At 35.4% G+C, this 17,723-nt stretch overlaps 1 protein-coding gene across 1 annotated transcript in view; it reads right to left on the reverse strand.

The window, feature by feature from the left end:
• LOC132517375 (zinc finger protein 354B-like) overlaps positions 1 to 17,723 on the reverse strand; it is an 86,376-nt gene that overhangs the window by 56,236 nt on the left and 12,417 nt on the right. The window contains 1 exon segment of the mRNA XM_060144443.1: positions 568 to 2,135. Coding sequence (XP_060000426.1) covers positions 568 to 2,135 — 1,568 coding nt within the window.

Consider the following 17,723-nt stretch of genomic DNA (forward strand, 5'->3'; position numbering starts at 1 on the left):
TTACCTTTTATCTTACAAATGGCCAAAATCAATATTTTGTGATTTGTCTCAAGATATTTAAAAAAGTGACTGACAAGTATGAAAGTGTCCCACGTATTTATTACACAGTTAAGGTTTATCCTTAGACTTTAATAACTGTGAGGACTAAATTAAAATAGAAATTTTATCATATTCATTACATTTACTAAATCATTCTCTAGTATGTATACAGTTGTCCCTCAGTATCTATGGGGGACTGTTTCCAGGACACCCCCCCAACAGATACCAAAATCTGAGGATGATCAATTCCCTTATATAAAATGGTGTAGAATTTACATATAACCTACGCACATCCTCTCTAAATCATCTCTAAATTACTTGTAATACCTAATACAATGCAAATGCTATGAAAATAATTGCCGGTGTGTGGTAAATTTAAATTTTGCTTTTTGGAACTTACTGGAATTTTTTTTCTGAATATTTAAAATTTGCAGTTATTTGAATCAGTGGATGTGGAACCCAGAGATTAGCAAGGCCAACTGTATTCTAATAAGCTTTGGTTTAAGGATTTCACACATGCAAATCCACTTTGAAGGAGTTCTCTTCAATGTGAATTTTATAATGGTTAGTAAGGGACGACCTCTGGCTGAAGAGTTTCCCACATGCATTACATTCATAGGGTTTCTCTCCTGTATGAATTCTTTGATGCGCAATAAGTGATGAGCTCTGCCTAAAAGTTTTCCCACATGTACTACATGCAAAGGGTTTTTCTCCTGTATGAATTCTTTGATGTTGAATAAGAGCTGCACTTTGGCCAAAGGATATCCCACATTCCAGACATTGATACGGTTTCTCTCCTGTATGAATTCTCTGGTGATTACTAAGGGATGAGTTACACCTGAATGTTTTCCCACACTCATTACATTTATAGGGTCTTTCTCCAGTATGCATTCTCTGATGTTGAATGAGAGCTGAACTTTGTCTGAAGGCTTTCCCACACACTTTACACTTACATGGTTTCTCTCCAGTATGAATTCGCTCATGAATAATGAGTGTCGAGTGGGAACTTAAGGCTTTACCACATTCATTACAATTATACAGTTTCTCTCCCGTATGAATTATTCGGTGTCTATTAAGTCGTGAAATAGAAGTGAAACCTTTTCCACATTCATTACATCTATAAGGCTTTTCTCCCGTGTGAATTCTTTCATGTTGAATAAGAGATGCACTCTGACTGAATGCTCTCCCACATTCACTACATTTAAAAGGTTTCTCTCCTGTGTGAATTCTCTGATGATAACGAAGAGATGAACTAGACTTAAAGGTATTGCCACATTCATTACATAAATAGGACTTCTTTCTGAGATGAATTCTCTGACATCCAGAAGGGGATGTGCTACAACTGGATGCCTTCCTTCCTGGGTTATATTTGTGGGGATTTTCTCGAGCGTGGATTTTTTGATGTATAAAAAGGGTAGACCTTCTGCTGAAGGATTTACCACATTCTTTACATCTATAGGATTTTTCCACAGTATGGGTTCTTAGGTGTTTACAAAGGGATGCACTATGGCTGAAGGCTTTTCCACATTCTTTACATATATAGGGTTTCTCTCCAGTATGAGTTCTTTGATGTTGAATAAGAGCTGAACTTTGGCTGAAGGCTTTCAAACATTCTTTACATTTAAATAATTTCTCTCCAGTATGGTTTTTCTGATGTTTACGAAGGGATGAATTGTGAATGAAGGCTTTTTCACAAATGTTACATTTATAGCGTTTTTCTGCTGTCTTGATTTTTGGTTGGTTAAGTAAATTTGAATCCTGCCTGAAGCTATTTCTTTGTATTTCATATTTTGAGGGTGTTTTTTCTCTAGCAGTCTTTTGTTGCTTAACAAACACTGATTTCAGGCTGAAATTCTGGCCAAAGTCATTACTTTTATGGCTTCTTTCTACAGTGAGGATCTTTGTATGGGTAACTGAAATTATTTGTAAACTTTCATTTTTGTCCTTCTGTTTCTTTATTCTGTCTTCATATAAGCAGGATTTTTCTGATATGAAGTTCCAGGGTTCATTTTTTTTGAGTCTTTTCCTTACTGGCCCCCAAAATGATGAGTCTTGAGTTTGAGTTGACTTTGTGGTTTTAGGACTGCTCTTACATCCTGAAGAAAACAAAAAAAGAAAGAAATTGCCAATGATCCGCATGATTAGCTGAGACTAAATGTGTAGAAGGACTAAATATTAATGATATCTAAATAAGGCATTGCTTTCTGGCTAAAAGAAACTAGCAAGAGGAAAAAATAGGAAAGTAACAGTGTTACCGTATAAAATAATAATGGATGAGAGCTGGAGTACTAGGGTGAATAAAACAAAGATGCTCATTTAAAGAAGGTGAGAGTATACACATTACCAGGAGAATGGAGAGAAGGCATCAGAGGAGGAGTATGAATTGGGAAATGCAGTCTAGTATCCAAAGCCTATGACAGACTCATACATTATCTCCATGACATCACTCTCATTTCTGTAATTATTTCTAATCTTGAATGTCTTCCCTACTTTTCCTACATGTCAAACTTCTCTGTAGCCTTCAGATTCAGTTCCAGTGTTAAGCTCCTCTTTGCACCCTTTCCTGACTCTGAGCTCCAAAAATCTATTCCCCTTATTATACCATTTAACCACAGTATATTATATTATGTACCTAAGGGAAAAAATTATGAGTATAGAGATAATGAGAAAACCTTAAAAAAATTCAGCACCACTGATAATAAAAATATTCAAGAAAAACAGGAATTGAGGGATGCTTCCTCAACAAGATAAATATATATACTTTAGTCCTAAAGCCAGTATCTTATTTAATGAAGAAACTCTAGAGACATTTCCACTATGATCAAGAACAAGGCAAGGATGCCCATTACTTTAACTTCTGTTCAACATTGTACTAGATGTATCAACCAATACAAGTACACAAGCAAAATCAATTAGAGGCATAAGCATGAGTAAAGAGGAAATAAAACTATCTCTATTTGCTGATGATATAATACTATAGCTGAAACTAAACCTCAGAGAATCAATGATAAACCTTGATCAGTGACATACCAGGATATAAAATTAACACACTAAAATCAATAATCTTCATTTATACAAAGATTTAGGGAAATGAATTCACAAGAAATATGAAAAACTTATATGGGAAAAAATTTTAAAGTCTTTAAAAATTTTTTTAAAGTTTTTTTTTATTGTTGTTGTGCACCATTTTTAAAGTCTTTATTGAGTTTGTTACAATATTGCTTCTGTTTTATGTTTTGGTCTTTTGGCCCCGAGGTATGTGGGATCTTAGCTCCCTGACCAGGGATCAAACATGCACCCCCTGCATTGGAAGGTGAAGTCTTAACCACTGGACTGCCAGGGAAGTCCCTAGAACAGTCTTGAATAACATTAAAGTCACCTGAAAAACCTCTCCTATTCTTGGATAAAACACTTCAATGTTATAAAAATATAAGGATTAAGAAATATAAAGATATTTTAAATCCTGCTGTAATTAACAACATAACTTTACAACTTAAGGAACTAGAAAAAAACCCAAACTAAACCCAAAGCTAGCAGAAGGAAGAAATAATAAAGACAAGAACTTAGATACATAAAACAGAAAATAGAAAAACAGTAGAGAAAAAAAATCAACAAATGCAAAATCAGTTATTTGAAAAGATCTACAAAATTGACAAACCTTTAGTGAGACTGACTAAAAATAAAAGAGAAGACACAAAGTACTAAAATCAGAAATGCAAGTTGGCAACATTACCACGGAGTCAAAGAAATAAAAAGGATTATAAGGAAAAACCATGGATAACTGTATGACAAAAAATTGTATAGCCTAGATGATATGGACAAATTCCTAGAAACACAAAACTTACCCAAACTGAATTATGAAGTAGAAAATCTGAACAGACATATAACTAGTAAAACAATTGAACCAGTAATCAAAGCCTCCCAATAGTAAAAATGCTCTGTACCAGCTAGTTTTATTGTCTATCAAATATTAAAGATGAACTAACACCACTCCTTCTGAAACTCTTCCAAAAACTAAAGAGGAGGCAATATTTCCTAACTTATTCTATGGGGCCAGCATTGCCCTGATAATAAAGCCAGACAAAAACCCTATAAGGATAGAAAACTAAAGACCAATATTCCTTGTGAATATTGATTTTAAAATCCTCAATAAAGTACTAGGCAAAGAGAATTCAGAATATTAGAATGATTATACACCATGAGATTTATCCTTGGAATGCAAGAATGGTTCAACATATGAAAACCAATTAAAGCAACACATCACATTAACTGAAAGAAGACACAAAATCACATGATCATCTCAAGTGATGTAGAAAAAAGCATCTGACAAAATTCAAAATTCAACACCTTTTCATGATTAAAAAAACCCCAAAACACTTAATAAACTGGGACTGGAAGGAAAATACCCCAACACAATAAAGACCATCCTTAAAGAACCCATAGTTAACATCATACTCAATGGTTAAAGACTATAATCTTTTCCTCTGAGATCAGGAACAAGATAAGGATGCCCACTTTTATCACTTCAACCCAACACAGTATTGGAATTTCTAGCCAGAGCAATCAGGCAAGAAAAATAAATAAAAGATATCTAAATTCGTAAGGAAAAAGTAAAACGATCTCAGTCACAGATGACATGATCTTTCTTAAAAATTTATTTTTTTGAAGTATAGTTGATTTACAATGTTGGGTTAATTTCTGTTGTACAGCAAAGTGATTTGAGTTACACATACATACATTCTTTTCATATTCTTTTCCATTATTTATGGTTTATCACAGGATATTGAATATAGTTCCCTGTGCTATATGGTAGGATCTTGTTTATCCATTATATATTTAATAGTCTGCAACAGATGACAACAGATGATCTTATATGTAGAAAATGTAAAGGTTCCACAAAAGAATTGTTAGAATACACAAATTCAGCAAAGTAGCAGGATAAAAAATCAACACAAAAACAGTTGTGTTTTTATCCTCTAACAATGAACAAGCCAAAACAGAAATACAGAAAAGGATTTCATTTACGATAGCATCAAAAAGAATAAAATACTTAGGAATTAACTCAAAGGAGGTAAAAGATTTGTACACTGAAAACTACAAACACTGCAGAAAGTAAAGAAGACATAGGTAAATGGAAAAACATCAGGTATTTACAGACTGTAAGATTTAATACTCATAAGATGGCAATACTACCTAAAGTGATCTAGAGATTAAATGCAAGCCCTATCAAAATTCCAATGCCGTTTTTTTTGCAGAAATAGTAAAACTCATCTTAAAATTTATATGGAATCTCAAGGGACCCTGAAAAGCCAAAATAATCTTGAAAAAGAAGAACAAATTTGGAGTACTCATACTTCCTGATTTCAAAACTTATACAAAGTTACAATAATCGAAGCATTGTGGTACTGGCATAAAGATGAACATATAGATCAATAGAATAGAATAGGAAGTCTAGAAATAAACCTTCACATATATGGGCAAATGAATTTTGCCCATAAAAAGGTGCCAAGACTATTCAATGGGGAAAAGACAGTCTTTTCAACAAATAGTGCTGGGAAAGCTGGATATCCACTTGCAAAAAAAATGAAGCTGGACCCTTTACATAACACCATACACAAAAATTAACTCAAAATGAATACATGACTTAAATGTAAGATCTAAAACTATAAAATTCTTAGACGAAAACATAGGGTAAAAGCTTCATGACCTAGGATTTAGCAATGATTTCTGGGATAGGATACCAAAAGCACAGGAAACAAAGGAAAAAAATAGACAAATAATTGGATTTCATCAAAATTAAAAGCTTCTGGGGGAATTCCCTGGCAGTCCAGTGGTTAGGACTCAGCACTCTCACTGCCAGGGCCAGGGTTTTATCCCTGGTCAGGGAACTAAGATCCTGCAAGCCAAGCAGTGTGGCCAAAAAAAAAGAAAAATTAAAAATAAATAAAAGCTTTGGTACATCAAAGAACACTATCAGCAGAATAAAAAGGCAACCTACAGAACAGGAAAAAATATTTTCTAATTATGTATCTGATAAAGGGTTAATATCCAGAATATATAAATAATTCCTACAACTCAACAATAAGAAAACAAACAATCCAATTCAAAAATAAGCAAAGAACTTGAATAGACATATCTCTATAGAAGACATACCAATGGCCAATAAGCACATGAAAAGATGTTCAACATGTCAGGAAATAAAAATTCAAACCACAATATTCCACTTCACGTCTGTTAATATGGCTAATATATATGTGTGTGTGTATATTTTATATACATGTGTGTATGTGTGAGTGTATACACACAGAAAATAACAAATGTTGGCAAGGATGTGGAGAAACTGGAACCCTTGTGCACTGCTGTTGGGAATGTAAAATAATATAGCCACAGTGGACAACAGTATGGCAGTTCTTCAAAAAGTTAAGCAGAGAATTACCATGGGATTCAGTAATTCCATTCCTACAGATATACCCAAAAGAATTGAAAGCAAAGACTCAAAGAGATATTTGTATACCCATGCTCATAATAGCATTATTCACGGTAGCCAAAAGGTGGAAACAACCCAAATGTCCATTGACAGATGAATGGATAAACAAGAAGTAGTATATACATATAATGGATTATTATTCAGCTTTACAGAGAAATGGAATTGTGATAGATGCTACAACATGCATGAATCTTGAAGACATCATGCAGTGTGAAATAAGCCAGACACAAAATGACAAGTGTTATATGATTCCAATTCTGAGGATTCTAGAACAGTCAAATACAGAGACAGAAAGTAGAATAGTGATTACCAGAGGCTGGGGAGAAAAGCAGATGGAGAATTATTATTTAATGGGTAGAGAGTTTCAGTAAGGGATTATAAAAAACTTCTCCAGATGGATAATGATAATGGTTACAACACTGTGAATGTACTTAATGGCATCAAAGTGTATACTTACAAATAGTTAAAATGGTAAATTTTACATTATTTTTATTTTACCACAATAAAAAAAAATAATTTGGGGACAATAAAATGTTTTGTCGAGAATTTGGGTAAACTGGAACCTACATACATAGCTGGTGGGAATGTAAAATAGTAAATACAACTGCTCTGGGAAACAGGTTGGTAGTTACTTAAAAAGTTAAACATAGCCTAAACATATGACTCAGTAATTTCATCCTAAGTATACACCCATGAGAAATGAAACATGTCAAAATAAAAACTTTTACACAAATGGTCATAGCAGCATTATTTGTAATAACCAAAAATGGAAACTCAAATGTCCATCAACAGATGAATGGATAAACAAAAGGTGATATATCCATACAACGGAATATTAGTCATCCATAAAAAGGAATGAGGTACTGATACATATTATAACATGAATGAATCTTGAAAATATGCTAAGTAAAAGAAGCCAGATAGAAAGAGCTACATATTATATGATTCCACTTACATGAAATGTCCAGAATAGTCAAATCCACAAAGACAGAAAGTAGATTAGGAATTCCCAGGGGTTAGGAGGATGCAGGAATGTGGAGTGATTGCTAATTGGTACTGGATTTCTTTCTGGGGTAATGAAAATGTTCTAAAATTAGTGGCAATAGTTGAAGATCTTTGTGAACATACTTAAAACCATTAAATTGTACACTTTAAAAGCATGAATTTTATAGTATATGAATTATACCTCAACACAGTTGTTTAAAAGAGAGAGAGAGAAAAAGCAACAATTCCCAGCATCATAGCCCTGTATGCTCCTGATCCTCACTTCCCCAGGTAAAAGGCTCTGTGATGAGCAATGGTAGACTGAAAAAAAAATGCCAGAGAAAGGAAGAACTCTAGCAAAGAGCCTGAAGAAGAGCTGAAGTGACCACCAGAAAGATTAATCCCACTTTGAACTGAAAAATATGAAACAAATAACCAAGAAGATCGGAACAGGAGCACAGGAAACATAAAGTACAGCTTAATTTAAATTCCCAGCTCACAACACTAGAAAAACTAAGTAAATGGAAAGAAAGCCATGGAAGAAAAAAGTAAGGATAAAAACAGGAATTAATAATGAAGAGAACAGATATCTCTATTCAAATCTATGAAAACCTATATGAAACAGATAATTCTCTAGAGAAATGCAGGTTACCAAAACTGACCCCATTACAATTAGAAAGCTGGGACAGACCAATTATCATTGAAAAAATTAAGTTATTAAAGAGCAATCCTATAAAAAAGCACTGGAGAATTCTACCAAATCTTGAAGGACCAGGTAGTCCCAAGGCTCTATAAATTATGCCAGTGCATTTAAAAGAAAGGAAAAGTTCCTAGTTCCTTTTATGAAGGAAATATAATATGAAAACAAACCAGATAATAATACAAAGAAAGAAAACTACATAACAGTATCAGTTATCAATATCAGTGCAAACATTCTAAGAAAATTATTTTTAGCAAACAGATTCCAACACTGCATTATTCCAGGAATGCAAGCAAAGTTGCTTCAATATTAGTATATCCATTAATATCATATAGTTTCCTCTTCTACCTTGTGGGCTATGACCAGAAATCATCTCCTACTCACTATAAATTCCTCAATATGGCACTCAAATTACAATTTTTGTTTTACTAATCTCCTTTAAACACAGTTTTTTAATCTTTTTGAACAATGTCAAATACTCTTAGTTGATATACACACATCTTTTAAACTCATATTAGAAATTGTATTATAGAATAGTTGGGTTGTGGGGAGGTTTCAGGACCAATCCAAGCAGGGAAACAGGTAGGCATTATTGAGGTAGTGTATGGAAGTGTCAAAATATAAGATGAAGCCAAAAGTTGTGAGCTAGGAAAAGCCAGTATGTGCCTCAAGCAAGAGGCAATAATGAATTGCATGCAATACTGAAAAGTCAAGGGTCAGTAATATGGACAGCCAAGGACAGAAGGAGGTAAAGGAGGGCTAACATGATAACAGTAAAAAACTGAATTCAACTAAAATTTTATTAAGGCCATAATTCAATGATTTCAGCTAGAATATTTATATGGTTCACTGACCTATAAAAGATAGCACAGGGTTTCCCTGGTGGTGCAGTGGTTGAGAGTCCGCCTGCTGATGCAGCGGACACGGGTTCGTGCCCCGATCCAGGAAGATCCCGCATGCTGTGGAGTGGCTGGGCCCGTGAGCCATGGCCGTTGAGCCTGCATGTCCGGAGCCTGTGCTCCACAACGGGAGAGGCCACAACAGTGAGAAGCCCGTGTACCGCAAAAAAAAAAAAAAAAAAAAAGATAGCACAGTTTTAGTTTACAAAAAGTCAAATTTCAATAGGTAAGTTTTAAAGTAATGTTGGAACTAAAATGGAAAATAAAATATCCTGTAAATAAATCTCTGGCTCTGTTTTCTAAAGGAGCTCTAAACAATATCATCCCACCAGTACATGTGTGTTACAGTCTTCAAGATTTTGATCTCTAACACTAAAATGAGTGAGGACTCCTTAGAAGGATGGCTATTTCCTTTATGGCCTATGAGAGGTACAAAATATGTGTGAGATTTCTTTGTATGGGCTCTGGAAGGTGGTACACAGTGAGTGTGGGACATACTGATATTAGTAGAAAGCAAGGATGCTAACAAAATTTATAAGGTTAGTAAGATACACATTAAATTCATTAGCATGTTTGCCTATCGTGGTGTGGGGTGAGATAGGGAATAGGGAAGAGAATGGAGTAGAAATATAAGAATGAAAAAATGGGCCTTGTAGACATGAGTGTAAAAAATGTGCTACTAAACAGAGTGTGGCTAACTCAATCCTCTGCCCTTGAGATTCAAAAACATATATACACAAATATATATGTGTGTGAGTGTGTGTGTGTAAGGGCTGTGTCAAGGGACATAGGACCTGCTTTAAAAGAGTTCCTGATGACTAAGTCGACAAGCTGTATCAAAAATACTACATCATAAAAAGCCATGAGTTCATAATGATAATAGAAAGAAAAAAATATAATTCTTAATTTAAAAAAAAGAACTATAACTAGATTAATATTTTTGAGAAAATTATTATTCAGTTTTAAATATGTTATCAAGATTGACAGATGACTACCCACACATAAAGACTTGTATATTCATCATTAATAAAAAGTTTGAAGGAAAAAAAAAAGCTTCAAAAATCTAAAAGGAATAGTGTCAAGGACGCTCACTTTATATGCCAAATTATAAAGGTGTAGACTATTACAAAGCATTAAAAAACCATATCAAGACGTTCCATTCAGATAAGAGGCCCTATCAGTCGGCTTGGATGAAAAAAGGTCATGATCTGCAAGATAGGATGACAATCTTGTAAGCCTAGCTACAAGGTGCTGTATCAGTTCTACTCATCCCAACTACACCATCAAGTGCTAACACCAGAGTCCTAAATTCATGCAAAGAAGAGCCTTGGACCATGCCCCTGAAGCAAAGAAGAGCCTTGGACCATGGACCTCCTAAGTGTTCTTTATGACCAGCTTAGGGTTTTCTTCCTTTTATTTTGGTTTTAGCAAGGCCTACAAATCTATCTCCTGAAATGCAGATCAAACATTGGTCTATCTTAGACCAAGCCTGAGCTACCTCATGAACAAGTCAGAAGTTTATAGATACCAAAATGATCTTGCTTATCTCTCCTCTGCCAGGGGGCAGAAAGTCTAACAAATGACAAACAGTTGTCATCTGTGCATGGTTACCACCCTGACTAGTTTCTGTCATTAGGTCTAGATTCTCTCTCCTTGGCTCTTAAGACTCTGAGATTCTATCTTCAACCTTCTTCTTTCCCTAGTTGATTTTATCCACTCTAAATCCTGCTGCATGAATGACTATCCCAACTTTCCTCAAAATACTTTAAGTGGTATGTCTAACTGCCTACTAGCATTTCCATTTTAGTATTTTTCTTATACTTCAAATTCAGTCTGTCCAAATCTGAACCTGGCACATGCTTTTTCAAACCTTTTTACTATTTTCCCTAGTTCAGAATGACATCATAACCTTACAGTTGCTCTGCCATAAGTTCTTAATCCCATCTCAAAACTTTCTGCCCCCTGCATTCCAAGCCTAGTCACCAAATGCTCTTAATTAAATTCCATCACTGAAATGTCTCTAACAGCCATCCCTAAAGTATGCCTAGGTTGAGGGTCTCATTACCCTATAATGGTTACTGCTGACTCTCACTATGTTCCTTTGATCCTAGTTTCCTACCCATCCAGTATTATTTTCCACTGTTTTTATCCTTAGAGAACTCATCTTGTGTATTAGTTTCCTATGGCTGCTGTAACAGAGTATCACAAATTTGGTGGCTTAAAACAACGCATTTTATTCTCTTACTGTCTAGAGGTCAAAAGTCTGAAATCAGTTTCACTGGGCTGAAACCAAGGTGTTACTAGAGCTCAAGGGGAGAATCCACTCCCTTTCTTTTTCCAACCACTAGAGCTGCGTTCTTTGGCTCATGGTCTCTTCCTCCACCTTGAAAGCCAACAGCATAGCATCTTATTTCTCTTTGCTTCCATCATTATACTACCTCTGCTTTCTTGTCAAATTTCCTTCTGCCTCTCTCATAAAAAGTCAACTGTGATTACACTTGGGCACCCCTAGATAATCCAGGATAACTTCACCATCTCAAAATCACTAATTCAATCATATTAAGGTAACTTAAGGCGATATTAAGGTAACATCACAGGGACTTCCCTGGTGGCGCAGTCATTAAGAATCCACCTGCCAATGCAGGGGACACGGGTTCGAGCCCTGGTCCGGGAAGATCCCAAATGCCGTGGAGCAACTAAGCCCGTGCACCGCAACTAGTGAGCCTGTGCTCTGGAGCCCGTGAGCCACAACTACTGAGGCCCACGGTCCTGGAACCCATGCTCCGCAACAAGAGAAACCACCGCAATGAGAAACCCATGCACCCCATCGAAGAGTAGCCCCTGTTCACCACAACTAGAGAAAGCCTTCGTGCAGCAAAGAAGACCCAACACAGCCAAAAATAAATAAATTTAAAAAACAAAACAAAACAAAAGGTAACATCACAGGGTCCCAGGTTATCTTTAGGGGCCATTATTCAGCCTATCACATTCTGTTATTTAAAAGACACTGATTACTCTTTATTTTATTCATTCAACAAATATTTACTGTGTTGCTACAATGTGCCAGACTCTATTCTAGGCACTGGTGCTCTGTAAGACACCAGAGATCTAGTAATGAAAAGAAATAATTCGTTTCCTCCAGGAGCCTAATTTAACATTAGAAATGAATAATTCAACATGTAGTCACAACACAGTGTGATCATTTCTACAACAAAAACAAAAGATAGAAACAGAAGCAAATGTGAGCTTTGAATAGTATCCAAACTATCCTAAGATAGTGGAGGATGTAGGCAGGAAAGAGGTACAGGCAGTGGTTACAGTTTTCTAGGATTTTAGGGGATTGGCAGTTTGCTAGTGAAAATTTAAAAATTGAATCTTCCCTTTTGCCAAAAGGGAAAGATATGTGCCGCTACCCCTGCCCTTTTTCTTAGAATATTCTTTGAGAAAATTTGTATTTGTAAATCCTTCCTCTATGCCTTTGATATGTATGTAAACTTGTAAAGCCTCTGTGAGCATTACAAATCAGGAATGTTTTTCTTGAGAGCCTGGGAGCCATCTCTTTGAAATGTAAACATCAAGAAAGATAGTGATCCTATCTCCCTGTCATTGTGGAAGTTTACCTAGTGCCGAACTCCAAACTGTTACCACCTGCTCATCATAACCAGTTTTCTTTTCACTAGCACAGATAGCCCAACTGCCAGGTGAATTTAGGATAAATATGAAAGAATGTATAGCTAACTGTGTTGTCAGTCCCCTTAAATGAGGACAAATTACAATTAACTTCGAGAACATGTATATAATTGCTCAGCTACATTACAAAAACAGAAAGAAGGCTTCCCTGGTGGCGCAGTGGTTGAGAGTCTGCCTGCCGATGCAGGGGGAATGGGTTCGTGCCCCGGTCCGGGAGGATCTCACGTGCCGCGGAGCGGCTGGGCCCATGAGCCATGGCCGCTGAGCCTGTGCGTCCGGAGCCTGCGCTCCGCAATGGGAGAAGCCACAACAGTGAGAGGCCCGCGTACTGCAAAAAACAAACAAACAAACAAAAAAACCAGAAAGAAACCCCACCCTTTTTAATCTCATCAGCAGGTTACCTATGATGCATGCGGAAATCTGGTTTAATGTTTATTCAATAGTAACTGTTTTCTGTCTTTTGGAGAGGTTTTTCTGAGTTGGCAGGAGATAAAAAAAAAACTTTCCCCAATACTACATGAAGGAATACGGGTGAGGGTTGAAGGCAGAATCAATATTTTTTTTTTACCCCAAATGGCTTTTTGGCCTTATTTCCTGAAGTATTTCCCTGATTTATCCAATAGTCAGTCAGATTCAATGTCATATCTCAATAAAAATGTGACTTTAATTGGCACTCTCACAGGGCTTTCTTGAGAACCAGAGGATTGAAAGACTTAAAATTGGTATGCTGGGAATTACACATAACAGTATAATTATAGATGGGTGCACATTTTGTGAACATCCTGTGTCTTACTGAAAAAAGGAATGCTGGTCTAGACAACTTGTTTTTCGTAACTCCAATTTTTAAAACTTTTTATTATGGAAAAATTTCAATATATACAAAAATAGAGAGAATTGTACAATGCAACAACAACCACCAACACTTCATATATAAGCTCTTACTCCTCCTCCAACAGACTGGCTAAAGCAAATCCTAAACATCATATCATTTCATCTAATAATGTTTCCAAATGCATTTCTCAAGGATAAGGTCTTAAAAAAAACAAAAAAAGCAAAACATCTCACAGCCAATGAACTTAACACTACTCACTAGTAGCATCTTATATACATGGAAGTGTTTGAAATTCCCTAATTGCTTCATAAATTTTTTCAATTAGGAAACAATCAAGGTTCACCCACTGTATTTGGTTGGTATGACTCTTAAATCTCTTAGTCACTATGTTATAAATGTAATCTGCTGAAGTGAAGGTCATTTGGCCTCCCAGAAAAATATCTTAACCTGATAAAGAGCATCTGCAGCAACCTAGAGCTAACAGTATACTTGATGGTGAAAGGTTAAATGCTTTATACTTAAGATTGGGAACAAGGCAAGAATGTCTGTTCTCACCACTCTTAATCAGTATAGTACTGAAAGTCTACTTAGTACAATATGGTAAGAAAAGGAAATAAAAATCATACAAATCAGAAAGGAAGAAATGAAACTATCCCTATCTTGAGATGATAGTACATTAAAAAAATCCCTAGGAATCTACAGAACATTTCCTAGAACTATTAGGAGTTTAGGAAGGTCACAGGATATAAGGATAAACATACAAAAATCAATATTATTTCCATATACTATGGACATGTGGACACTGAAATTATATTTATAATACCATTTATAATTACTCAAAAAATACTTAGGTGTAAATGTAACAAAATATGTACAGGACTTGTATTCTGCGAACTACAAAACACTGATGAAAGAAATTAAGTAAGAGCTAAATAGGGAATTCCCTGGTGGTCCAGTGGTTAGGACTCAGCCCTTTCACTGCTGAGGGCCTGAGGGCCCAGGTTCAATCTCTGGTCGGGGAACTAAGATCCCATAAGCTGCACATTGTGGCCAAAAACAAAAACAAAAAAGAGCTAAATACATGGTAAGATACACCATATTGATGGATTGGAAGATTCAGCATAGTAAAGATCTGTCTCCAAGTTTACTTGGTTTACTGCAATATCTCAGCAAGATTTTTTCTTAGATATAAATAAGATTATTCTAAAGTTTATATGGAAAAGCAAAGAAACTAGAATAGTTAAAGCAACTTTGAAAAAGAATAAAGAAATAATCAACCCATCCAATATTAAAGCCTATATATAGCTACAGTAATCAACACTGTGTGATGTGGGTGGAGGGATAAACACACAGATCAGTGAAACAGAACACCTAGAAACAGACTCACAAATGGGCTCAACAGCTTTTTGACAAAGGTGTAAAAGAACTGAGTGGAGGAAGATAGCTTATTCAACAAATAATGCTGGGACAACTGACTGTCCATAAGCAAAAAAAAAGAATCTTGACCGAATCCTACATCTAATACAAAAATTAGATGCAAAAGAATCACAGAAATAAATGTACAGTGTAAAACTACAGCATTTTTAGAAAAAACACAGAAGAAAATCTATAAGATCTGAGGATAGGCAAAGAGTTCTTAGACTTGACAACGAAAGGACAATCCATAAAAGGAAACACTGATGAACCAGACCTCTCAAAATTAAAACTTTTGTTCCTCAGAGACACAATTAAGAGGATGAAAGGAAACTAAAGACTAGGAAAAAATATTTGCAAACCACATATCCATCAAATGACTACCATCTAGAATATATAAAAAACTCTCAAATCTCAACAGCAAAAAACCAAACAATTAGAAAATGGACAAAAGACACGAACAGACATTTCATCAAAGAAGATATACAGATGGCAAAAAAGCACATGGAAATAACATCATTAGAACTTAGGAAGATGCAAATTAAAATCACAGTGTATATCACCACATACCTATCAGAATGGCTAAAATAAAATTATTGACAACACAAAATGTTGGCAAGGATGCACAGAAACTGAATCACTCATATGCTGCTGCGTTGCTGGTGGAATGTAAATTGGTACAGCCTCTCTGGAACACAATTTAGCTGTGTCTTTCAAACTAAACATGCAACTACAACATGACCCAGTAATTGCACTCCTCCACATTTATCACAGAGAAATAAAAACTTACTTTTGCACAAAAACCTGTACACAAATGTTTACAGCAATGTTACTTGTAATTGTCAGAAACTGGAGACAACCCATATGTTCTTCAACAGTGAATGGTTATGTAACTGTGGTATATGTGTTTTACAAAAAACTATTCAGCAATCAAAAGGAATGAAATATTGATAAGTAACAAGGAAACACAGACAAGGAACTACTTGAATAAATTTCCAGAGAATTATGCTGAGTGAAAAGAAAAACAGTCCTAAAAGGTTGCATACTGTATGACTCCATTTAAATAACATTCCTGAAATGACAAAATTATAGAAATGGACTAGTGGTTACAAAGGGTTAAGAATAAGAGGAGGTGAGGAACAGGGACAAGGAACAAGATGAAAGTGGGTGTCTAAAAATGAGTAACAGGAAGGATCCTTATGGTGACAGAAGGAATTCTTCCATATCTTTGCTGTATCAACATCAATATCTTGTTTGCAGTCTTGAACTATAGTTTTGGAACTGGGTAAAGGACCAATGGGATCTCTCTGTACTACTTCTTATGTGAATCTAAAATTATCTTAAAATCAAAAAAAATTTTTTAAAGTAAAATTCCCTCTAAAGTAAAAAATCAAATTGGTATCATTCCTCCAAATCTGATCTCCTACTACCACTATCTCAGTGAATTATATCATTGTCCATCCCTGAACAAGTCACAAACCAAGCAACCATCCTTGACAACTCAATCTCCTTTATCTTCCATATCCAATTCATCGTTAAGTCCTGCTGCATTTATCTCCTAAATGTCTCTGAAACTGGTTCTCTTCTTTCTGTGTCCATCACCACTAACCTAGCCAAGTCATTCATGCATTCATTAACTGGAAGCCAACTCTGACCGAGCACTATTTTAGGTACTGGAGAAATGGGTACAAATGAAACAGACAACCCAGCACAAGAGAGTTTATAATGCAGAGGAAGAGCAGATTATAAATAAGTATGTACTATTTTGCAGTGATAAGTACTCTGAGCGAAAATAACACATGGTGAGGGCATAAAGACTGTGGAAGAATGCTGGAGAGGGTGTGGAGAAAAGGGAACCCTCTTACACTGTTGCTGGGAATGTAAATTGGTGCAGTCACAATGGAAAACAGTATGGAGGTTCCTCAAAAACTAAAAATAGAGTTGCCATATGATCCAGTAATCCCACTCCTGGGCATATATCCAGAAAAAACTATAATTTGAAAACATACATGCACCCCTAGTGCCCACTCTTGCCACTATTATTCAACGTAGTTTTGGAACTCCTAGACACGGCAATTAGAGAAGAAAAAGAAATAAAAGGAATCCAAATTGGAAAAGAAAAAGTAAAACTGTCACTATTTGCAGATGACATGATACTATACATAGAAAATCCTAAAGATGCCACCAGAAAACAGCTAGAGCTAATCAATAGATTTAGTAAAGCTGTAGTATACAAAATTAATACACAAATCTCTTGCATTCCTATACACTAACAATGAAAGATCAGAAATAGAAATTAAGGAAACAATTACATTTAGCATTGCAACAGAAAGAATAAAATACCGAGAAATAAACCTACCTAAGGAGACAAAAGACCTATATGCAAAAAACTATAAGATACTGATGAAAGAAATCAAAGACTACACAAACAGATGGAGAGATATACCATGTTCTTGGATTGGAAGAATCAACATTGTGAAAATGACTATACTACCCAAAGCAATCTACAGATTCAGTGCAATCCCTATCAAATTACCAATGGCATTTTTCACAGAATTAGGACCAAAAATTTTACAATTTGTATGGAAACACGAAAGACCCCGAATAGCTAAAGTGATCTTGAGAAAGAAAAAGGGAGCTGGAGGAATCAGGCTCCCTGATTTCAGACTATACTACAAA

This window comes from Lagenorhynchus albirostris, chromosome 3, assembly GCF_949774975.1.
Source record: "Lagenorhynchus albirostris chromosome 3, mLagAlb1.1, whole genome shotgun sequence".
Classification (NCBI taxonomy): domain Eukaryota; kingdom Metazoa; phylum Chordata; class Mammalia; order Artiodactyla; family Delphinidae; genus Lagenorhynchus; species Lagenorhynchus albirostris.